Here is a 24,602-nt window from a genome sequence, read left to right as displayed (position 1 = left end):
GGGAGACACACAGCCAATCAGTGGTAGAATAAGGATTTAAAGGCTGGGCTGCCTGATTCACTTCGCCCTAAGTAGCAAGGATGGCTCATCTGGGTCAGGCACAGTGGGGGGCATTTTATCCATAGGAGGTGCCTTCTGTAGCCTTTAAGATCAAAACCTCTTCTGCCTGAAACTCTTCAGCATCCTAGGACAGTTTTTAAAATATTTGAAAGCGGAGGTGGGGGTAAGGTGAGGACATCACTCCACTTTAGAAAGGACTTCGGGTTTTGGCTCAGGCACACGAGGAGTTGGGAAGTTGTCACTCCTGCCCTCAGAAGAGAAAGCTGGACAAACAAAATCAGTGACTCTCCTTGGAGCATCAGAGAGCTGAATGCAGGGGAGACTGCTGCCTTGAAATCTGGAGAGTCAGAGCAGAGACCTGCTCACCTAGAGTGGAAGCCACTGGAGCCAGAGCTGGCAGGAACAATGGCGGGATGCTCAGGCTGACTGTGGACTAGTGTGGGAGGGGGCCACAGGCCAAGGGACACCTCCAGGAACCCCACCTGGTTACAGCTAATTGCTGAAAAAGATTCCCTGGTGGCTCTAGCAGGGGTGGGGAAGAGTAATCTTTGTAAAATAAACCCTGAGCGTTCCCCAGGGGGAACAGACTACCAGGGTCTAATACTACTCTGGGAAGGGCATTTCTCCCACGCCTTTTAAAAAAAAAAAAAAAAGTACTTTAGAAAAAAACTTGTTTCTATACATTCCACAACTCACTTTTTCTTTTAAAGATTTTTATTTATTTATTTATTAGAGACAGAGGCAGAGACACAGGCAGAGGGAGAAGCAGGCTCCATGCAGGGAGCCCAACGCGGGACTCAATCCTGGGTCTCCAGGATCACCCCCGGGCTGAAGGCGGCACTAAACCGCTAAGCCACCGAGGCTGCCCTCACTTTTCTTTTTAAAGATTTATTTGAAAAAAATAATAAAGATTTATTTATTTTAGAGAGGAGGAGGGGCAAGGGGGGAGTCTTAAGCAGACTTCGCTCTGAGCCCCACATGGGGCTCCATCTCAAGACCCCGAGATCACGACCTGAGCCTAAACCAAGAGTTGGACACTTAAATGACCGTACCACCCAGGTGCCCCCACTCACACACTTTGACACTAAATGTGTGGGGAGTTTTCCCGCACCAACCAGTTCTTTGACATCAGCTGGGTGTCCTATAAATTCACCTCTGTTCTGACACTATCTGGAGTTAGTGTCAGATCTCACACATTAAGGGCTCAGCCCCCAAGACTGCCCCTCACTTCAAATGCTCATCACAAGTATAAGTCTCTGGTACTTCTGACAGGCTATCCAGGTTCCCACAAATCTCTCCTTGGGTTTGATAATTTGCTATAATGGCTCGCTACATTACTGGTTAATTATAAAAGAATACAACTTAGAACAACCAAGATGGAAGACATGCATAGGGCAAGATATAGATAAGGGGCATAGAGCTGCCATGCCCTCTGTGGGCACACCACTCTCTCTCCCCCATCACTGATGTGTTCATCCTCCTCCAAGCTCTCCCAATCCCTTTGATTAGGGTATTTTTTAATGGAGGTTTCATTATATAGGCACAGTTGATTAAAATCATTGGTCATTGGTGATTAAACCTCCAGTCCCTCGCCCCTCCCCAGAGGTCAGAGGTTAGGGGGCTGGGGCTAAAAGTTCTGAGTAATCCTCTGTGGTAACCAGTCCCTCATCCTTAGGGGTTTTCCAAAAGCTCCCTTATTTGCATTAATAGTATGGTTAAAAGGGTCTTATAACAAAAGATGCTCCATTCATCTTCATTCCTTCAGAGCTCTTTCAGGAACAGGGACAAAACCAGATATTCTGACAAAAGACGCTGCATGGGGAGCCTGCCTGGCTGGCTCAGTCAGTGGAGGATGTGACTTTTTTTTAAGATTTTATTTTTTATTCATGAGAGACACAGTGAGAGGTAGAGACCTAGACAGAGGGAGAAGCAAGTTCCCTGTGGGGAGCGTGATGCGGGACTCCATCCTAGGACCCAGGGATCATGACAGAGCCAAAGGCAGAGGCTCAACCACTGAGCCACCCAGGTCCCCCAAGGATGTGACTCTTGATCTCGGGGTTATAAGTTCCAGCCCCACATTGGGTATAAAGATTACTTAAAAATAAAATCTTAAGGGGCACCTGGGTGGCTCAGTGGCTGAGCCTCTGCCTTTGGCTCAGGTCGTGATCCCGGGGTCCTGGGATCGAGTCCTGCATTGGGCTCCCTGTGAGGAGTCTACTTCTCCCTCTGTCTGTGTCTCTGCCTCTCTCTGTGTGTCTCTCAGGAATAAATAAATATATATTTTTTTAAAAAAGATGCTCCTATATTATCATTAAGGAAATTACAAGGCTTTCAGGAGTTCTGGCCAGGTGTCAGGAACAAAGACCAAATATATTTATTTCCTATTATGTTATAATATCACAGAATGGGATTAAGAAATACTTATGAAGGTCACAGCCGAGGGACACATGCCCACTAAATACTGAGATTTCATCAGATTATTGAATGCTTCCCCTCCCCCACTCATTACCACCACGCCAACAGAGCTCCAGTGTAACAGTGGATTACAGCTGGAAGAGCTTCAAGACACACACTCTGAGGAGTAACATCTAGGGAAAACCAGTCAAGAAGTGAAACAAAGACACTAGAGGTATCTGAAGCCTCTGGACCTACAGCTACAGCGAACATTAAACACAACTCAACTCCTAGCCAGATTAACATAGATCCTCATTCTAGAGGCTCATTAACCTCAATTCCCATGATCCAATAGTCAATATCGTCTGGCCTTCAATAAAGAATTACAAGCATGCTAAAAGGCAAGAAAAAAAAATACCAGTTTGATAAGACACAGCAAGCATCAGAACCAGACTTCTATGACACAGATGTTGTCTGTGTCTGTGTTGTCTTCTATGACACAGATGTTCAGACAGAAAATTTAACTGATTAATAAGGAGTGAATGGTAAAAATAAATAGCATGGAAGAACGTATGGGTAATATAAGTAGAGATAGGAAAACACTAAGAAATAGACAACAGGAAATGTTAAAAATCAAAAACACTAACAAATGAAGAATGCCTTTAATGGGCTCATCAGAATACTGGACACAACTGTGAAAGAATCAATAAGCTTGAAGATAGGTCTTTAGAAACTTCCCTAACTGAAATGCTAAGAGAAAAAAGAATGAAAAACAAATCTAGGACAAAACATCCCAAAACAATGTGACAATTTCAGAAGATGTAATATACATAACTGGAACACCAGGAAAAAAAAAAAAAGGAATAGGGCAGCCCGGGTGGCTCAGAGGTTTAGCGCCGCCTTCAGCCCAGGGCGTGATCCTGGAGACTAGGGATCAAGTCCCACATCGGGCTCCTTGCATGGAGCCTGCTCCTCCCTCTGCCTGTGTCTCTGCCTTTGTCTGTGTGTCTCTCATGAATTAAAAAAAAAAAAAAAAAGAATAAATGGAGAAGAAATATGAGGTAACGATGGCCGAAAGCCTTCCAAAATTAATGACAGATTCAGGAAGCTCAGAGTAGGACCAATATCACACAGGATAAATATAAAATATCTATACATAGGAATTTTTTAAGATTCATTTATTTTTTAGCTCCTGGGTGGCTCAGTGGTTAAGCATCTGCCTTCAGCTCAGGTCATGATCTCATGGTCCTGGGATAGAGCCCCGTGTGGGGCTCCCTGCTCAGCGGGAAGTCTACTTCTCCCTCTCCCTCTGCCACTCCCCACCCCCCAACTCGTTCTCGCTCTCATAAATAAACAAACAAATAAAATCTATACAAAAATCATTTATTTGAGAGAAAGTGTGCGTGAGAGGAGGGGCAAAGGAAGAGGGATAATCTCAAGCAGAGTCCCTGCTGAGCACAGAGCTCCATTTAGGGATGGATCTCAGGACCCTGAGATCATGACCTCAGGGGAAACCAAGAGTCAGCCTTAACCTACCCCGCGACGGAAGCCCCATCCATATGTAGATATATCTTATTCAAGCTGCATAAACCAAAGACAAAGAGAAAACCTTGAAAGAAGCCAGATTAAGAAATTATTTTACAGAGAAAACTAAGAGTTATGGCTACTTCTCAGGAACATGCAAGAAGAGAGGATAAAATCAAGTGTTGAAAGAAAACCCCTACCCACCTAGAATTCTGTATCTGGCAAAACTATTCTCCAAAACTGAAGGAGAAGTGAAAACTTTTCCAGATCTGTAAGCATACTTCGGAAATGCATCTCCTCTATCTTTTATTTCTGAAACAAATTGTAGTCCAGGGTTGTTAGGTGGGTAAACCAGGAAAGGGGTCGTTTCCAAACTTGCCTTTCCCCCTCCCTTTTGCAAATTATTTATTGTGATAAGTGTTAGAAACTGCACCCTGGAAACATTTTTTTTTTCTTCCCCCCCCCCCCCCCCCTGCAAACATTTCATTTTGAATCCGGAGAAGCTGAGCGAGAGAAACGGGCTTACTTGACGCTGAAGCGCAAGTTAGTAGCCACTTGGCATCTGAACGCAGCTCTCCTGACTTATTTCCAGCTGTCATTCTGTTGTCTGAGCTTGAGCCTAGTTAAAACTATCTTCCCTGGCGGTGCGGGGGGATGGGGAGAGGCGAATTTACGGAGGGCGAAAAGCAAACGATCTGGGAAGGTGTTCTAAATCCGCGCTCCGCCCCTAAGCCGACGCAAGCCGGGACTACAACTCCCAAGCTGCTCCGCGGCGGGAGCGGAGGGAGACGGCCCCGTGCGCCTGCGCGGTAAGCGGAGACCAGCCGGGAGGCGAAGCGGAGCGAGGGCCGCCGGGCCTGCGCCGTTGGCTGCTGCTGGGCTTCTCAGCCGCTGGGCCCGCCGCCGCCGCCGCCGCCGCCATGCCCATGAAGGGCCGCTTCCCGATCCGCCGCACCCTGCAGTACCTGGGCCAGGGGGACGTGGTGTTCAAGGACTCCGTGAAGGTCATGACGGTGAACTACAACACGCACGGGGAGCTGGGCGAGGGCGCCAGGTCAGTCGGAGCCCTCGGAGGCCGCCCCGGGCCGCGCGGACCGGCCGTGCGCGCTGTAATGACGTGCGGGTGACGCTGAGCCCGGCGCGGCCCTGGGTGCCACCCGAGCCCGACGCGGGCCTCCTGAGTGGGTGCCGTTGGCCCCACTTCACAGACGAGGAGACTGAGGAGCAAGCAGCCTGCTCCAGGTTCCGCAGCAGGAAGAGGACCGCAGGGCCACGCTGTGCCAGCCGCAGTCGCGACTGAGGTGGGGGAGCGGAGGGCAAGGGCCTGTCCCCGTCCCCCATCTCCCCTCCTCTCCCCCGGCGGGGGACCCGGCCGACCGGGCGGACCCGGGAGGCCGGAGCCTCGGAGCCTCCTCGACCCCCCGCTACCTGTGCCTGGCGGGCGAGCGGTGGTGGTGGTGGTGGGGGGGGGGGTGCTGCGGCGCACGTTCCGCCCTGGATGGGCCACTTGCGCCTCGTCATCGGCCCCCGCTGCGATGTACCTACGTCCAGAGCCGCTGCGGGGATGCACTGAAGGAAGTGACGGCTGCTAGCCCTTCTGGGCCCTTCTGTGCGCCTCGTGGCGCGTGAGTGTCGGTCGTGCATTCTCCCATGTGACGTTCACGGAAGCCGCATGGTTTTCCCCGTCCTAGGGACGGAGAGACCCAGAGCTGTTAGGTAACTTGCTTGCCCAGGTACCACGCCGGCTGGTGAGTGGTGGTGAGTGGCAGCGGCGAGCCTGCTCCTCCACGGCAGGGCGCATCCCCCTTACAGTCCATTACGTCCGTCAGCTGTGCAGCCCCGGGCTCCTTACCCCGCCCCGCCTTCCCCACCTTAAACTCCGTGAGGTGGTTTTTCTACCTGGAGCGGAGCGGGAACTCCTCCAATGGAAGCTTAGAAACGTTTGAATAGAACCTTGGGCAGGAGCGGGGCTTGGGGCTTTGGGTTTTGGAGGTATCCAGTGTAAATGTACAGAGTGCCTAGTGACCGCTTGGCCCCGTGCTGTGAGCTGGGAATTCTGCAGTGCCTCATCCTTCAGAGGCTTTGGGACTGTGTGTATGGGGTGGATCAAAGTGGGGCGGGGGGAGTGCTTCCAGTAGGGTAAGGCCCCCCATGGTGGGGTGCCTTTGCTGTACAGCTGTTCAGGATAGCTGGGAGCTGCCTCCAAGCCACTTGTCCACGGGTGAAGCCAAGACCTTGTACCTGCTTGAATAGGATCAGCTGGGCTGAGGGCTTCTGGAAGACCTGGGGTGAATGGGCACCCAGATGCTCCTTCCTAACCCACTTTGCATCCCATTGATTCACACTGGGAGTCCGCAGAGGCTAGGCAGTACCAGGAAGGCGGGAGGCAGTCTGGGTGGGGCCCGCTCCAGTTGGAAAACGGGCACTATCAGGAGGGGCCATTCACTGCTTGGCTACAGCTTAGTTATGTGGGCTCCATGGAGAATTTCTGACTTGTCAAGAAGCCAGAAATTCAGATTTTTATATAGATCTCTGGTTTTTAAATGAGCAGTCTATCAAAATAGGCCTACAGGCCTTATCCTTGGATGTTCACATACTTTAATACCCTGGAGGGACATAGGAACCATGCAGCCATTCTGAGCTTCATTGTTCTGAATGGTAAAGGCTTGCCCTTAGGGATTTCGTGCCCTTGGGTTGGAGTCTACCTGACTTGCTCTTTCCAGCCCCACAGGCCTTTGCTTGTTCATGTGCCCTTGGCATTTCAACTGTCCCTCCCTGGATTGCCTCCATTCCAAGTGCCAGTATACAACCCTAGGCCAGCCATACTCTTGAGTGTCTGCTGGGTGTGTGAGGGCCAAGTCCCTGCTCACCTCTGCCAGATATTCTTGCCCTTCAGGTGCAATAAGAAAAGTAATAGCTGCTAGCATTTATTGAGTACTGTGTCCAGCCTGAGTCTTAGGATCTAGATGAATTTGGTAACTTGATAGTGACAGAAGAGTGTGGTTGAAGTCCAACGGCACATAGCCCTCGTTCTTTCATTTACTGGTTGTGTGACCTAGGGCAGTTTACTTACCTTTTCCGACCTGTTTGCTTAGTTATAAAACCCCACCCTGCAGGGTCGTTGTGAGGCTTCAGGTGTTAAAATGCCAAACAAGATGTCTGGCCATGTACAGCAGGTGCTCAACTAAAGGTTACCTATCATTATCAACTTTCTTCCCAGACTTCAAGAACCATTTACAGATTCCTCTCCAGGGGCACCTGAGTGGCTCATTTGGTTAAGCATTGGACTCTTCGTTTTGGCTTAGGTCATGAGATGGAGCCCCACATTGGGCTTTGGGCTTCCCACTCAGTGGGGAGTCTAGAGATTCTCTCTCCCTCCCCACAGTGCACTCTTTCTAAAATAAATAAATCTTTAAAAACAAAATACAAACAAAAATTCCACAGGAATTTTGGGTGTGGGCAGTTCCAGCATGGATATGCCCTGGTTTCTTTTTACAATGTTGGGATTGTCTGCTGTGGGGTGGGAATTGAGCAGAGATGTTGTAAGCCCAAGAAGGTAAATGCAGCTTTGGAGCTTCCAACCTTGTGTACTGTCATGATCAGCAAGGCTTATAGTAGGACTTTACCTCCATTCCTCCCCTAGAGGCAACAACTTTTACAACTCTAACCGTTTTATTAGAGTTTCCCTTACATAGTTAAATACCATATTTAGAGAGCTGTTTCTTCATTTTCTAGCTTTAGGCTTTATCTGCTGACTTGTCACTATGGGAGATGAGAATTCAGCTCTTTCCCCACCGTTGGCATTCCCTAAACCAGCCAGCCCATGCATATTACTCAGCTCTTCATCCTCCAAGTATGGTCGTTTCAGAATTTTGGTTAGAACAGTATTCAGTGTTTAATTAATACGACTTGGGCAGCCCCGGTGGCGCAGCGGTTTGGCGCCGCCTGCAGCCTGGGGTGTCATCCTGGAGACCCAGGATCGAGTCCCACGTCGGGCTCCCTGCATGGAGCCTGCTTCTCCCTCTGTCTGTGTCTCTGCCCCTCTCTCTGTGCCTATGAATAAATAAATAAAATCTTAAAAAAAATAATACGACTTTGCGAACACTATACACAGTTGAACCAACTACAATAGTATGATTATTTTTCCTTTTTGTTCTTGCAAAGCCTTTTGTTTTCCCTGGAGTTAATAATTGTCCTTGCTTTTGCTTTGTTTCACTTGCAGATTCTGCCGCAGTTAAGGAAGTTTCCCCAAGTAAATGGTCACACAGTTGCCTTCTGTTGATTATTAATTTCATCTTCTTAAAAGTGAATTACAATCCACTATGGACTTTTTGTCCTGCATTGGCAGCATCTTGGCATAAACATTGAGGCACCGAGCAGTAACTTGTCCTGGCTCAGACAGCTGAGAAGTGGTAGTAAAGCTAGATGATTATGTTTCTGTCCCATGTATCACTCTCACCTCTCTGCCATCTGACATGTGGGGCAGGATGGCAGCAGGAAGGAGAGGGCACATTTAAATTAGGATAATTTGGGGAACCTTTAATTAAGGGACTATTTACAGAAGTATGGGCAAAGGTGGGGAAAAGAAACCATAAGGAACAGTGCAAGACCTCAGGTCTAGGTTGAGGTGAGGGGGAGAGGGCTGCCTAATAGGAGCCTGGGACTCTGCCTTTTCCTTCCAGTCTTGCCAGCGCTCACTGTTGGCCAAACCCAACATGAAGTCAGAGGTCAGGAAAGCCCACCTCAGGGAAGCACTCACTGTTGGCCAAACCCAACATGAAATCAGAGGTCAGGGAAGCCCGGTCAATGTATGTTAGCCCTTGAGGATGGAAAGCAGATGGAGAGGGATCCAGATATTTGGCTGTGTCCTAATTAGTCCTCTCAAAGGATGTTTGTTGTTTCTGTTCCTTTGCTGTAACAAATAATGTCTTTGCATTCAAGTATGAAAATACCTAAAAGCAGTGAAATCACTAAGTCAGGATCTATGCTTTTTAAATTTTGCTAGCTCCAAATTGATCTCCAAAGAGGTTTAAACCAATTCTTAGGTGTTTCTTGCTTTCGGTAACTTGTTTTTTTGTTTTGTTTTTAATCTTCAGCAATTTAACAGGTGGAAAGGGATCCTATTTTAACTAACATGACTGTTGGGAAGGTATTGAGAATCTATTCATAAGATGATAGGCTATTTGGGTTTCTGCCTATTTGTGGCTTTTGTTGTTGAATTGTAAATCTTATTTTTAAAAATTTTTATTTATTTATTCATTTTAGAGAGTGTGTGTGTGCCAGTGAGTGTGCCTCATATGAGCTGAAATCAAGAGTTGGGCAGTTAATTGACTGAGCCACAGGATGGCTCAGTCACTCCTGGTTTGTAAATCTTATTAAATTTTTTTTTAATTTTTATTTATTTATGATAGAGAGAGAGAGAGAGAGAGAGAGAGGCAGAGGCAGAGACATAGGCAGAGGGAGAAGCAGGCTCCATGCACTGGGAGCCCGACGTGGGATTTGATCCCGGGTCTCCAGGATCGCGCCCTGGGCCAAAGGCAGGCGCTAAACCGCTGGGCCACCCAGGGTTCCCTGTAAATCTTATTAATAATGTGTAAAACTTTATCAAAGGAATTGGCCTTTTGTTTTATGTTTTAGAAACATTTTTCTTTTGGTTTGGCAACTGTTGATTTTGTTTCTGGTAAATTTTGCCATGTAGAAGTTTTAAGGTGATCCTATTTATCTGTGTTTTAAGCCTAAGTTTAGGGTCTCCCTGCTCATAGATTGTAAAAATACTCTCTGGATTTGGTTTCATTTATTTTTAAATTATGGTACAATTTACATGAAGTGCACAGCTGTAAGTATACAGCTTGATTAGCCTCTGTTTATGAATGAATACACCTGTCTAACCACACAAACTCTGGGACATCTTATAGTTTTATGTTTATATTTAATCTGCTAGGTGAGTTTTTGGTTAGTGTGCAGTGTGAGGTAGGGATACAGATGATACAGATGTCTTTTACCTCAAGTGACAAACCATAAGTCCTGACACCTACTGTTCAGAGAATATACTAATAAATTCCTGACCGATCCTTTTCTCTGCTTGTTTGTGAGGCAGGTTCCCCTGAGGATCGGATGAAAGTTCTTGACATTCTCCCTCAAAAAAATACACAGGTGGGCAGCCCAGGTGGCTCAGCGGTTTAGCGCCACCTTCAGCCCCGGGTGTGATCCTGGGGTCCCAGGATCGAGTCCCACGTCGGGCTCCCTGCATGGAGCCTGCTTCTCCCTCTGCCTGTGTCTCTGCCTCTCTCTCTGTGTCTCTCATGAATAAATAAATAAAATCTTAAAAAAAAATACACAGGTGTACAGCATTTCAAGTCAACTGTGTTTCATAGGTTTGATTTCTTCCCTTTTGCAGGAAATTTGTGTTTTTCAACATACCTCAGATCCAGTACAAAAATCCTTGGGTACAGATCATGATGTTTAAGAACATGACGCCGTCCCCCTTTCTGCGGTTCTATCTGGGTGAGTGTGGTCTCTGCACAGGCCAAGAGGGTCTTTCCTCCTATCCCTTCCTCCCACCATAGTGCTTGAGGGATCTGAGATATGGGCTCTTGTAAACATCCCTCATTTCCATCATTGACTTTGGACCATAGCATACAGTGGCCACTGAGGTTTGGACTCTTCCCTCGTTGCTCCAGCCTCATCTCCTGTTGCCCCCACATCTTTTATGTGCCTCATACTGTACAGCTGGTTTTTCCAAATTCCCTTGCCACAGTTTGCTTTGATGCCTTGGCTCATGCTGGTCTGTCTGCTGGAAATCCTCCTGCTGCTTTGCTTATTGATTTATTTTTAAAATCTTTCGGAGACTCCACTTGGGCACCACTACCTTTAGGAAGCCCTTCTTGCACCCTTACATTGGCCCTTTCATATCTCCTCCAGCTGCCCTGTTAGGGCAGGCCACATCCTCTTGAGCAGCGTGTGTATCTGTGTGTGTCTTCTCTTGGCTGCTCACTTACACGATGCTCTCCTGTTCCCATGAGGAGCTGAGTGAATGTTTGTTCGGTTATACTGGGCTCAGTGCCTGGAAGTCAGACCAGATGTTTGGCCCAGCTCTCTACTCAGTCATTCTGACCCTGAGCGAGTAATATTCCCTGTGCTTTATTTCTCAGGTGAAGGTCCAACACCCGCCTTACATGGTTACAAGAACCAACTGAAACGTAGTTGGGAAATGCTTCAGGGAGCAGAATACTATTGCTCTTAAATTCATTCACCAAATACATATGGGTGTTTGCTGGGCCCATGCACTGTGCCTGGGGTGTCAGGGAGCCCGAGAGGACAAGGTCTGCCCTCATAGAGATGATATCCTAGCAGGCGGAGACAGAAGACAAGAAACTTACCCATTCAGTGTCAGGGGACAAGTGCTATGAAGGAAAACTAGAGTGAGGTCAGGTGGCTGGAGAGGATAGTGGTGCTGTAGCAGTTTTGTGTATGTATTTTGTGTTTGCTTTTAAAAAATTAATATCAGGGACGCCTGGGTGGCTCAGTGGTTGAGCGTCTGCCTTCGGCTCAGGTCATGATCCCGGGGTCCTGGGATCAAGTCCTGCATCGGGCTCCCCAGGGGGAGCCTGCTTCTCCCTCTGCCTGTGTTTCTGCCTCTGTGTGTGTGTGTCTCTCATGAATAAATAAATACATTCTTTAAAAAATAAAAAAATAAATAATGAATTTCATTGAGGTATAATTTACCCATAATAAAACACCCTGGTCTTTTGAACATAAATTAATGAGTTCTGACACTTGTTACATACCCGTGTTCCCACTTTTTAAGTGATGATTCGGAGCATTTCTATTACTCCAGAAAGTCCCCTTGTGCTGCTTTCCAGGGAATTCTCCCTTCCCCCAGAGGCACCCACTGTTCGGACTTTTCCTCTTTTTTTTGTTTTTAAAGATTTTATTTATTTATTCATGAGAAACAGAGAGAGAGGCAGAGACACAGGCAGAGGGAGAAGCAGGCTCCATGCAGGGAGCCCAATGTGGGACTCGATCCCGGAACTCCAGGATCATGCCCTGGGCCGAAGGTGGTGCTAAATCGCTGAGCCACCCGGGCTGCCCGAGGACTTTTCCACTGTTCCAAACTTCGTGTAAATAGAGTTTCACAGTGTCTGTTCCTCTGTGTCTGGCTGTTGCTCCGCATGTTTTTGAGAGTCATCTGTTACGTGCATCAGTAGTTGATTTCATTTTTTGTGCCAAGGGCTGTTCCCCTGTAGGAACATTCACCCATATTGGGTTTTTGTTAAATAAATGCCAAGACAGAGTTAGAAGTAGATTTGTTGGCGATAAAGAGAGTTGGGAAGGCAGGGAAAGTCTTCAGACGGCAGAGCATGTCAGCCATCTCTGGAAGGAGCAGGAGAAGGGGGAGGTCTGGACAGGAGGTGCCCCAGATGGTGGCACAGGCCTGAGCCAGGTCGGGGCCACCCAGCAGGATGTTCCCGCAGTGCGCGCGGGGCAGGAGTGGCTGTGGCCGGGTCCTGGGCAGCCAGGCTCTGGGCTCACTGCTCCCCATGTGGGCCTCCATGGCGGTGGGGGGCTGTTTCTAGTTTTTACAATGTTGAATGTGTTTTATGACTACTGTGAAAAATATTTTAAAAAGTCATTTTCCAGGTGTTTGGTTACAAGTCTATAGAAGCCCAGTGGATTTTAGTGTGTGGGCCTTGTGTCTTGCAGCCTTCCTAATAAAGCCACTTATGACTTCTAGTAGGTTTTCTTTTCTAAATTCCTTAGGATTTTCAACACACACAGTCATTCCATCTGCAAATACAGTTTTACTTCTTTCCAATCTTTTTCTTTCCTTTTCTGTGTATTCATTGGCTAATGTGGCTGTAATATTTCGCTTTTTTTTTTTTTTACCAGCTATATTAGGAAAGTTCCAGTTACTCTGCACCCTCACTGGCACTTGTATTACCCATTAAAAAAATTTTTTTCAGCCAGTCCAATATCTCCCTGTGGTTTTAGTTTGCATTTTCTTTTTTTTAATTTTTTAAAGATTTTATTTGACAGAGCACGAGCAGGGGGAGGGGTAGAGGGAGAAGGAGAAGCAGACTCCCCTCTGAGCAGGGACCCTAACGTGGGGTTCAGTCTCAGGACCTTGGGGTCATGACTTGAGCTGAAGACAGCTGCCGAACTGACTGAGTTGCCCATCCATGTGCCCCTTAATTTGCATTTTCTTAATGACTAATGGAAGAATATCTTTTCATGTGCTTATTATTAACTGTTGTAATTTTTGTTTTTAAATGTTTATTCAAATATTTTGTATTTTTAGTTGGATTGTCTTAAGGAGTTGTGAGAGTTCTTTATATAGTCAAGATACAAGTCCTTTATCAGATATATGTGTTATATTTTCTCCCAGTCTATGGCTTTTAGTACCCTTTCTTTTTTTTTAAAGTTTATTTTTAAACTTTATTTTTATAACTTTATTTTTAAACTTTTTAAAGCAAAGTTTATTTATTTTTAAGGCTCCACCCAGTGTGGTGCCCAAACTCATGACCCCGAGGATCGGGAATTGGATGTTCCACTGACTGAACCAGCCAGGTACCCTAGCTTTTAGGATCTTCTGAAATAGAAGTTTTAAACTTTGATGAATTTTATTTACTACATTGCTTCTTTAATGGACCATGTTTTTGATGTCATACCTAAAAAATCTTTGCCAAGGAGGCTAGGAAGACTTTTTATGTGCTCTTCTAAAAGTTATATAGAAGTTTTTTTTTTTTTTTAATTTTTATTTTTTTATTTATTTATGATAGTCACAGATTAGAGAGAGAGAGAGAGAGAGGGGCAGAGACATAGGCAGAGGGAGAAGCAGGCTCCATGCACCGGGAGCCTGATGTGGGATTCGATCCCGGGTCTCCAGGATCACGCCCTGGGCCAAAGGCAGGCGCCAAACCGCTGCGCCACCCAGGGATCCCTATATAGAAGTTTTTTATACATTTAGGTCTTTGATCCATTTCCATTTGTTTTCTTTTTTGTTTTCCTTTTCCTTTTTAATTTAATTTTTCTTAAAGATCTTCTTTATTCATGAGAGACATAGAGGCAGAGATACAGGCAGAGGGAGAAGCAGGCTCCATGCAGGGAGCCCGATGTGGGATTTGATCCCGGGACCCCAGGATCACGCCCTGGGCCGAAGGCAGATGCTCAACTGCTGAGCCACCCAGGCGTCCTGATAGTATGCTTTTGCATATACCTCAAATTTGCTCATGTTCAGAGAAATATGGAAAGGAGGGGTAGCATAGGTTCTGTAGACAAACGTATTTATCTTACCGTTCAAACACTGCACCACTAAAAGCAAACTGGTCACCGCCCTTTGAGGCTGAAGAGCCGCTGCATCCTCAGCCACTTTCTGTCCCCTTCCGTTTCCCATTTCTAGATTCTGGGGAGCAGGTCCTTGTGGATGTGGAGACCAAGAGCAACAAGGAGATTGTGGAGCACATCAAAAAAATCTTGGGGAAGAACAAGTGAGTTGCTGGGCCTGACCTGGAGGGGGGTGAGTGTCTCAACTCTGAGGGAAGGAGGCAGAAGGGCACTGGGGGCACACGCCAGCCGAACCCAGAGCACAGCTCCATCCAGCCTTGGTGCTCCCCACACCCCCAGCTGTGTGACTGTAAGTCAGTGAGCCTGGAGCCTGGAGCTGGGAGAGCTCTGCTGCCCTGGGCTGTGCACTAGGCCCTACAGGAAGCTGAGGTGCTATGGAAATTGGGGCGGTTGCAGCCACCAGTCTTTGAGACATTCCTGGGAGCTGCTGACTGTCTAACCCTGGGATGTGTTGGGATCTGGCCTTTCTCCACGTGGATGGGAAGAGGAAAGGGAGGGAAGCCAAGAAAGTGCCTCTTGGAGGAAGTGCACAGAGGCCTTCACAGGCCCCTTCCTCCTGCTGGTGCTGCCACGGAGCTGGGGCTGCCGGCAGCTGTGCTGAGGCCAGCCTGCTTTCCTGCTTTCCCGGCAAGCTGGGAGGCCTGTGGGGGGCGGGGGGGCAGGCTTTGGGGTTGAGGAGGGGTGAGGAGGCCAGAGGCACAGCGGAGCCAGGCCTCCTGGCCACCAGGGGTGCATGTGGCAAGAAGTGCACACCAGGTTGAGGCTCTGAATGGAGTTCCCACACCTTGCTGCTGACTGTTCTCTTTGGCAGGGAAACCCTGGAAGAGGAGGAGCAGGAGAAAAAGCAGCTTTCTCACCCAGCCCACTTCGGGCCCCGAAAGTACTGCCTGCGGGAGTGTATCTGCGAGGTGGAGGGGCAGGTCCCCTGCCCGGGCCTGTTGCCATTACCCAAGGAGCTGACCGGGAAGTACAAAGCAATGCTGACGGCCAGCACCCAGGACTGAGGCCCAGGCCACACCCTGGGAGGGTGTCCCTGGAGGGACTCTGAAAAATCTGTGCCATAAGACCGTCCCCTTCACACACCTGTGTGCAGTGACACAGGAGGGTCGGGGAGGATCTGCAGTGGAGCTGCTAGACGTGGGCTCTGCTCTGTCAGGCAATAAAATGCTTCCTGGTCTCCAGCACTGGCGTGAACCTGGTCTGACACACAGGAGAAAGGCCTGTGTGGGGATGGGGATGGCGGTCCAGGGCCACAGCCTGCTGACATCCCCTGTTGGTCCTGACGCCCTTTCCTGTTCTCCGTTGGCTTTGATTCTTCTTCCAGGCCCTGCTCAGGAGAGTCTGGAGCCGCTATGCTTGGCCTGCTAGGACCTGGCTGGAGCTACATGGTTGGCAGTGTGCCAGCCGCCTCCGCTCGGGCTCCATGGGCTTTTTCAGAAATCCCAGGGTAAGCCTCTGCGAGTGATCCCCATTTACGCTGAAGCCAGCCAAGTTTCCTCCGAGAGGCCTGGCTGCAGGCGTGCCAGCGGTGCCAGCGGTGCTGGGGGCCCTGGTGACAGGCACAGGCGGGGAGGCAGCTGCGGGGGCCGTTCACAGGTGGGTTTGCAGACTTCAAGGGCGGGGAAGACAGAGGGTGCTGGCTGGCCGAGACTTTGGGGCTCTGCTCTGCGGGCTGGTGTTGGAGGCTGCCTAGATCTGCCCTCCTGCTCATTCAGGCCTTACTTTGTAAGGTTTGGAAGACAGGTGATGGCTTACTGCGCGTCCGCCTCATTCCTTCCTCACGGGACACGGACCATACTGTCATTGAGTGATGCTGGTTACCTCAAGGCTTAGCTGGTCAGAAGTGAAGGACTGGCTGGGCCTGGGAGCTGTTGAGGCAGACACGGAGACTGCCCTGGGACACAGCAGCTGGCCACTTGCGGCCGGCAGGAGCCAGGGGAGGCCGGGAGGTAGCCTGCATGGGAAGTGGTGCAGAACCAGCAGGTTTTAGAGAAATGTTGGGGATCAGCCCATTATGTTGGGAGGGATCGGGCTCCTTTTACACTTGATGCCCGGGTTGTGGTTTACTGTGATTTTGTGCCAGCCTGGGGCTCAGGGGGACGGCTGGTGGGGCTGGGTGGGGTGGCGGGCAGGGTTCCGGGATGGCTGCAGGCTCACTAGGGTGGTGTCTGATGGCAGGTCCGCACCACGGCGCACCCTCCATTCAAATCCTTCCTGTCTTTCTAGTAATCCCACCCAGCTGACTGCAGCTGTCGCCTGCCCAGTTGCCAGGGCTTTGCGGAGAGTTCCTCCTTTGGTCTGTCTGCACAGCAGGTGGGCCAGTGCCCGGGAAGTGCCCTTCCTGCCAGAGCCCACAGGGTGCTCAGACAGGTTGCTGAGCAGGAAGCAAGAGTGAGTCCTGTAGAGAGAAGCGTCTAGTGCCTGATGGGGGGGCCTATTGTTTGCAGACTTGAAATAAACACCACTAGGGGGCACTGTTGTCTCTTGAAATCACTGTCTTCTAAGATGGGTTTAAAATTTATGTAAATGGAAGGAAAGGGGACCCTTGCGTGGCTCAGTGATTGGGCGTCTGCCTTCGACTCAGGTTGTGATCCCGGGGTCCGGGGATCGAGTCCTGCATCGGGCTCCCCGCAGGGAGCCTGCTTCTCCCTCTGCCTGTGTCCTTCATGAATAAATCAATCTTAAAAAAACCCACAAACCTATCTGGTGCCTTTGGGTTCTGCCAAGAATCTGACTTTGGACCTCCAAATCCTCAGCAGTAAATGAGCGGTCACCTGAGGTTCTTTCCAACTGCTGCAGCTTTAAGAACCCTTTCATTCTGGATCGTCCTTACCCTTATGGGCGGCATCTGCTGCTCTGCGGCCTGGCTCTGAGCATCCGTGTGGTCTGGCAGCCCGGGGGTGCTTTGCTCCAGAACCAGCTGCCTGGCTTTCTGACCTCCACACCAAAGGGCGGCCCCCCTGGAAAAGGCTACACCTTTCCCACAAACGGGGTTTACAATCCGACCGGGCCAGCAACGTGGCCTCTGACCCCAAGGGTGCTTCCTCACCATCTACCTGGGCTGAGCCAGTGCGGCGCCCCTGGGGGTCAGGCATTACTGGTATTATTATTAGAAGAAATGAGAAGATGCACATTAGTCTTTAACTCACTTTTTTAATAGTATAAACCTCATTTAGGTAGTAGTATTAAGCCACAACAATAATGCCACATTGAAACAGCATTTAATAAAATGCATAAAGCTAATTCATGCACTGCAATACTCTATATACAAACACAACAATGCAAATTCTTCTTCAAGACTGAAGACATTGATTATAAAATTCAGTTTAAAAAGAACATGCTATTTTTTAAATGCCATCACATAAACAAAGCTGATTTTAAGCTACAGCTTTCCACAGGTTTTAAACCTGGAATTAAAATGTAATGGCATAAACAGTATTTTTCTATATCGTGAAGGGCAGAAGTTACAGAAACGGTCCCACAAAAATCTAACACCCGAATTTTCCTTTAACATGTCTTTTAAAAGGGCTGGAAATGCAGCTAAATTTTAACAGAGAGGTCCAAACTGCAGGTAAAAACTATGTACTATGAAAAATGTGCAGCTTTTCAGTTATAAAACTAGTTGAACACTGGTTTACAAGAGAATGGGGAGAACGGAGACCGTAGAAAAATATTCCAGCACTTGAGTTGTATGTGGCGGCAGCATCTGAGTCCATGGATGCTCTGGTCGTTAAAATGGTAATTGAGTATATGTTCCTAAGACAAGCCATTTGTAACATAAAGTCTACTACTTCCAAATGTTATCCAAATATTAAGTTTATCATAGTCTGTCGGTAAATGTCGCCGAACATTTTTTCCCAATGTTTATAGCATTTTTTTCTATGCTGTATGTATAAATATTGAGATACCAGAATATTTGGCTTCTGAACTGAAGGTATAGCTGGGCCTTAGATATATCTCAGGCATTCCCCACCCCTAACTGTTTTTAATTCAAAGTTTAATTATTCTTAGATTGCTGTTAAGATCCCCCACTCCCCCACCAAATGAGAATTTTTATTTTGAAGATTCATTTAGAGACTGTCAGGCTTCCTCTTATATTTTAACTGGAAAGCCACCTTCAATAATAGTGTGATTGTCGTGACAGGCGAGGACAGGGGCAAGGGTCAAATGCACACTGTTGGATGAGGCCAGGGAAGTAGCAGGAGCTTTTTTTTTTTTTTTTTTTTTTCATCCAATAGAGAGGAAGCTGAAGGCTAAATGACCCACCGTCTCACAAAAGGCACTGAGTACTATGATCTCAATGAAGTGTTTTCAAACATTTCAGTAGCTTATTTAAAAAAACAACCAAAAACTGAAACCAGAAAAGCTGTGGATTATGTGAGTTTTTGCAGCTGTCCAGGGACTCCCTTCGGCGGGCCCCGCTCACCAGGTCTGGAAGCAGCTACGCTGGGCCCTGGTTCCCGAGCGCCATGCCTCTGTTTAAAGCCCAATTACGGGGGAAAATCAACCAGGATAGACCTGGACAAGGACAATTTGGCATCTGTAGCTTTAAGGGCACAAATAGCCATATTAAAATGTCATTTTTATCTGAAAATTTTAAATCATTTTACAGAAAGAATTTACATTAGTGGGTTTTATTCACATGCTACAGTTAGAGAAGTAATTTAAAATTTGTAACTTCTACGCCAAAAGTTACCATATTCATGCTTATTTTAAAAGACTACTTGGTAGGCTTTTTTTCAACTCGCATTAGAGATGGGAATCTGTTGAGTCACAGGGCAGCACCCGCCTTTGCTAAGTCCAGAGCGAGCGTAGACCTGGGAGTCGGGGCCCCAGCACAGCCCTCGCGGAACCTCTGGACCACGTGACAGCGCGGGCCTGGGAAGGCGGACCGCTCCAAGCACCTCGTTCCTTCCAGTTAGGCCAACCCAGGCACGTGGCAGCCGGCTCAAGATCCCCACCCAGTTTTCGACATTAGGATAAGTGGTCCTCTAGCTTTCTGGCCATGGTCCGAACCCGGAGAATACACAGCAACGTCCTCCTGTCCGGGCCTCTGCTGTCCGGCACCTGCCCTGGCACAGAGTGGAGGTTCTGCCTCGGTGGCCTTTCCCAGCCAGGCGCACCCAAGGGAAATTGGAGTCAAAATGGCAAATCCATCCTGCTGAGGGACCTTGGAACATCCGCATAGATTTACTTTAGCGACTCTATCATAGACTCTCTTTAAAACATAAGGAAACTTTGGATACATGGCTACATGTCTGTATACATAATATACATCTATGTACACGTACACACACTATATACACTGTACATATATAGGATATAAACACATGTACATTCATTCAGTCATACAAGCCTATAAATCTGTACACGCACAATGCCGCTGAAGGGACCCCAGGGCTGGACACACCAAGTGTGCACTGGCGGGAGGCACACGTGAGGATGTCCAGAACCCTGTGTACAAAAGACCCAAACCCGTTCTATCTCGATTAGGGCTTGGCTTTACAAATTTACATCAAAGTTAAGACATTTCAAAGAGCCGTACAATCTAGAGACTGGAAGTGGGACAAAGGAGTATGTGGGCATCTGCCCTGCCTGCTCCAACCTTTCCAGGATCTAAAGGGCACTACCCCCCCGCCCCCGCCCCATTGCAGCTGGGAGAAAAGCAAACGTCTGAAGATGACACTTTTCATGGCCTAGACTTTGAAAAGGGTTGAAATGTTATCTACAGCTGCCCCTGCACATGAGGCCCCTTCCACGGACAAGTGGGCAACAAGCTCTGGACTGTGATTTGATCACGTCCTGGAACCTGGACCCATTGCAAAGGGCTGCTTGCTTGGCAGGCAGAGGGCAGGCTGGGGCAAGACTGCTCTACTGGAAACTCCCCCAAAGGATTAGGATGTGGGTCCCACCCCAGATTAAAAGCACTAGATATAGCCCTTCTAATTCTTAGCTCCCTGCCCCGGCTATCCCCAGAACAAGCAAAGCTGCTAAGTATGTACTGTGGCTGCAACCATGTGCTCCAGCAAGATGCAGCCACTTATCTGGGAGCCCAAGAGAAGGTGCGCCCACTGCTCTCACCACGGCTGGTGGCAACTGCCTCAGAACAGAGTTCACATTTAATACTGACAAGCCAGAAAATGATCCCCCTGAGGGCATTTACATAACCTCTTACAACAAGTGACTACACCTGAAATTAAATATAAAACCCCAAACAACAAAAGAACCCCAACCCCAGCTTCATGGCAGAAATTAGATAATAAATAACAGTAACCCCCCAAGAGACACACATACAAATCTCAAATTAGAAGGGCGGAATACCTGGGAAGTATCATTGGCTTGCGTAATTTGGACTTTTTCTAAGTCTCTTCCTGTCCGGTTTTATGATTCTATGTAATGACCTCCATAATTTTAATACCTGTCTAACATTATCTGAGACCCCTCTGGAAGAGCCCACGCCATCGAGCAGCAGTGGTGTGTACTGCTCTCCCTTTAGCCAGTGGACTTCCCCCGACAAGGGGGTAAGGGCCAGGCTAGCAGAAGGGGCGTGTGTGCAGGCTGTGATGAAGAATCCACTCTGGGCTCATTTCACTCACACTCCATGGGTAGAAGGCTGGCCTTACTTAACCAAATCTAGACTCCTAAGAACTACTAATAAGGGGTAAAAGACTTGTGAAAGCTGAACCTCAGGATCTGCCTGGGATCCTGTTCAATTCAATTCTTGACTTTGGGCTTCTCTTAACCAATGTGACAAGACAGGATGGATGGAGCTGCTGTCGGAGGTGTGAAATGCTTTGGGGCAGCAAGAAATCAGCTTGTGTGAACATGATCCTTAGGGAAGAGGTTACTTCAGAGTAAGGCCGAGAGGATCTGGGAAACTAATGAGTGTTTAAGGCCCCAAAAGGTCTGCTGCAATCAGCCACCACCAGTGAAGGGACGCAAGGGGCACGAATGGGTCAGAATCAATGACCCTCCAAGCTAAAGTGATTTTTCTCTGGGGCTGTCCTGCCAGAATGCAGCACTCACTCGCCAGAATGTTGAGTGTTCTTGCTGGTTATCACCTCTACCCCAAAACCCTTTAGCAGTGTTGTTGGGACCCCAGCTGAGGTCTTGGCTTAGCTGTCCCCATACCTGAAAGGCCACCTTGAGTCTACCAGCTGAATGGACACACCACTCTCAGGGCCACCCCCAGGAATGAGGGCTGGGCCTTTCCTGCAACACCCAGATCTGGGAGACTCGACATAGCATGTATCCCCAGGGACCTGCTATATGATCTACAGACATGCTTACGTTAAAAAAAATAAAAAGAACAGGAAAGAGGCAACTTGCTGTGTAAGATGCATAAACACAGTTAAAACTACCTCCTGCTAAAATCCTTCGTGAGCAGAAATGAAACAGACCTGCCCTAACTCTGTTGTCTTGGCTTGTTTTTTCTCCTAATTTTGAAATTTAAATCACCTTGAAGTCAGAAAACCAAAAACTTAAGCTGGCAAAATTAAATTCTTTCCATCATTTTATAACGGGCACCCCTATTGTGTCCAAAATTTGCTTCCAAGACATGGACTATAAATAATATGCTTAAATCCAAACAGGAATTTAGAAGCTGGAGATACTGTCCCTGCATAATTCCCACTAACGACTTTCACCAAGTGCTGTTGACACTTCAGCACAGAGCAGTCTGTTCTGTCATAAGCCAGGGGCCGGCTGGCTACCTACAGGGCCCTGACAAGGGCCTGGGCCAGACCAGGGGGTGCCTGTGAGCAGGGCAAGTGCACCGGGGTCTCTGTGGGTGCCATCTGATGAGAAGGTCTGGGAGATGCAAAATTAACTCGAGCCATGTTCCCTTAATCTGGGTTATGCACCGAGGAAACCAAGAGTTCCTGACCTGGTCTTGGACAGGCCACTTCACTCAAGCAGGAAATGTCTGCTGCTTATACCCTTAGGAATTTATGGTGCTCTTAAGAGCACTAGACAGAACTTCCTTATGACTGCCTTCTGTTCTTGTAACGATGGTCGCTATAGATTAAGAGAAAGAAGGTAACTTGGGAGTTAAGGTTTTTTTTTTCTTTCTTTTTTTTTTTTTTTTTTTTAAGGAGCAGGTGGCCTGCTTCTGCGTCTATCACCTAAAATGCTCCCGGGTTCCTTGCTGGCACACACCTGGGGAAATCAAAGTGCATGGTGTACCAGTACTATTCAAAGACTTGCCACCAGAAATGCGGAGTCTGGAGACACTTTGGAAAACCCTTACACTTGAGGTCAACAGAGAAACCCTCCATCCAGCCATACGGCCACCGCCGCCACCCTGCCAGGCAGCAAAATCCTGCACCCCTCCCCCACCCTGAATCACCTCCAGGCTCAAGTGAACCACAGGAATACAGGCCCTTCTCTAAGGGACGTTTGGAATGGGAACCCCTGAGAAGGGAACCTTTGTATTCCTCCAACTGAACAAGCAACTGCCCCAGACTGCATTCCGGAATTGCTATCGGGTTCAAAATGCCCACCTTGCACTGTTTAGTCAGAGGCTCTGTCTGCCGTGAGGGGTGGTGATGTGGGGACGTTTTCGGTTGCCACAGGAAGTGGCAGTTAAGGTCTGACTGGCTGCAATCCAATTCTGAGAACCAGTCATGAGAAGAGAGCCCCAGGTTTGGAGGAGTCTGCAGAGGCCAGTCACAGACTAGAACCAGAGCTCAGTGAGCCTGACAAGCATCATCAGCTCAACAGCTGAGGAAGCTTCCGGTTTAGGTCACCACCGACTGTGCTTCCACACTCCCACTTACTGCATGATACACATGAGCCACATTTTCATTCGTTCATAGGAATTTAGTTCAACACCACCAATGTGTGCATACAATTAGGAATGATGCCATCTTTTCTTAAACATAAATGATTGTCTCCTGTACCCTAGTGCGTTTTCACAGAAATTATTAGCATTTCAGCAAAAGACATATACAGTTTTCCATTTGTCCTGCCCATAGGCAAGATGTTGCTAACATTACGCATTGATAAGAAGTGCTTAGAAAGTGCTAATATTATTACCCTGGTAATTAGTAGCTATTAATTCCAAGGACATTTTTAATATATATACACACATACTGTTCTCTTAGGTTCTTTTAGTTTTGTTTAATACTAGTCTCTGACATTATAAAACTCTGTTTTTTGCCCTTTGAGAATTTCTAAATTTTACAAATTGGGTTAAAAGATTGTTCCAAAATCTGCTTCATCAAAAGGCATTAAAACATTTCTTATGGCAGGAAAGGATCCTACTAGTCTTTTAGTTGCTATTGTCTGGGATTAACAGATAAGAAGAAACCAGGTAGGAAATGGCTAACATACTGGAAATATTTGCACATACCAAAATACCACTACTTTTTCTCTGTATCTGAGCGGTCCTGGGAGGATCCTTTTGCTTCTCGGCAGGTGTGTGGTGCGCACTATAGACTGGCTCCGGTGATCTGGCCGTTATACTCTGCTGTCTCCATCTTGAGGATGTAGGGGATTATGCTGTCTATCGACACATTGCCAATGAGACCAGTAAAAAAAAGTTCTTCTGTTATGTTGGAGCTCATCAGCCTGAGTGCCGGCAGGCGAACGAGAATCCGGGCCAATCTGTAAAAGGGAGGGTCCTTAGAGAAAGGGGATTCACTGCCCTTCAAGACTTCTCCCAGGACAGGCTCCCAGGACTCTGACTGCACTGCTTGGAATTAAACCAAACAGACCTATGATCTATCCCCTGGATTTCAGATTTCAAGAGTTCCTCTTGTAGGAATTTATCATGAGGGGAAAAAAAAATACACAACAAAAACCTAAGGACAAAGATGTCTATACACGTTTCCTTCAATGTTTTTCCCACCCCCACCAAAAAAGAAATAAAGTATGGTGTGTCTCCATATAAAATATCACTATATATCCACTAAAAAGTATAAAAAAGATCTCTTTTCAGTTAAGGAAAGAAGTCCATGATGTACAGCTGAATAAAAGCAGAATGGAAAACAGCAAGTACAGCACAGCCTCATTTGTGTACATTTATTTGTGTGACAAGCAAAGTATTCGGAAGGATGTTCAAAACGAGAATGGTTGTCCTCTGGATTTGGGGACTTAGAGTGCTTTTATTTATTAAAACTTCTTCTGTATTACCCTAATCCCTAGTGTTTGTACAGCATTATAATTAAAAAATCAAAAATAAAGCAAAAAAATTGTCTTCATTTTGAAAACACCCTGGGTGGGAGGGCACACTGTGACATTGTCCTGGTAGGCCACTGACACTGTACTTGAAGCATGTG

At 47.6% G+C, this 24,602-nt stretch overlaps 2 protein-coding genes across 10 annotated transcripts in view; one reads left to right on the top strand and one right to left on the bottom strand.

The window, feature by feature from the left end:
- The first annotated feature begins 4,805 nt into the window (after window positions 1-4,805).
- MRPS25 (mitochondrial ribosomal protein S25) lies at window positions 4,806-15,503 on the top strand. The gene is made up of 4 exons (XM_038565577.1): window positions 4,806-5,032; window positions 10,376-10,482; window positions 14,378-14,465; window positions 15,134-15,503. The coding sequence occupies exons 1-4, from the start codon at window positions 4,899-4,901 to the stop codon at window positions 15,324-15,326; spliced, it is 522 nt and encodes a 173-aa protein (XP_038421505.1). The 5' UTR covers window positions 4,806-4,898; the 3' UTR covers window positions 15,327-15,503.
- A 1,952-nt stretch (window positions 15,504-17,455) lies between these two features.
- Window positions 17,456-24,602, bottom strand: part of NR2C2 (nuclear receptor subfamily 2 group C member 2) — a 97,937-nt gene continuing 90,790 nt past the window's right edge. For all 9 annotated transcript variants that reach the window (XM_038565575.1, XM_038565567.1, XM_038565574.1 and 6 more), the window contains one exon: window positions 17,456-23,928. In XM_038565575.1, coding sequence (XP_038421503.1) covers window positions 23,754-23,928 — 175 coding nt within the window. In that variant the 3' untranslated portion in view covers window positions 17,456-23,753. The remainder of the gene's footprint in view (window positions 23,929-24,602) is intronic.

The sequence above is a fragment of the Canis lupus genome, chromosome 20, assembly GCF_011100685.1.
Source record: "Canis lupus familiaris isolate Mischka breed German Shepherd chromosome 20, alternate assembly UU_Cfam_GSD_1.0, whole genome shotgun sequence".
Taxonomy (NCBI): domain Eukaryota; kingdom Metazoa; phylum Chordata; class Mammalia; order Carnivora; family Canidae; genus Canis; species Canis lupus.
The sequence above is the reverse complement of the archived record's forward strand: the minus strand, read 5'-3'. Positions and strand labels throughout refer to the sequence as shown.

What these genes read in the sequence shown, in the direction of transcription:
- MRPS25 (XM_038565577.1), top strand. Translation starts at nt 4,899, where the DNA reads ATGCCCATGAAGGGCCGCTTCCCGATCCGCCGCACCCTGCAGTACCTG. An exon ending in GAGCTGGGCGAGGGCGCCAG is followed by an intron (nt 5,033 to 10,375) that starts GTCAGTCGGAGC and finishes TCCCTTTTGCAG; the next exon opens with GAAATTTGTGTTTTTCAACA. An exon ending in CTTTCTGCGGTTCTATCTGG is followed by an intron (nt 10,483 to 14,377) that starts GTGAGTGTGGTC and finishes TCCCATTTCTAG; the next exon opens with ATTCTGGGGAGCAGGTCCTT.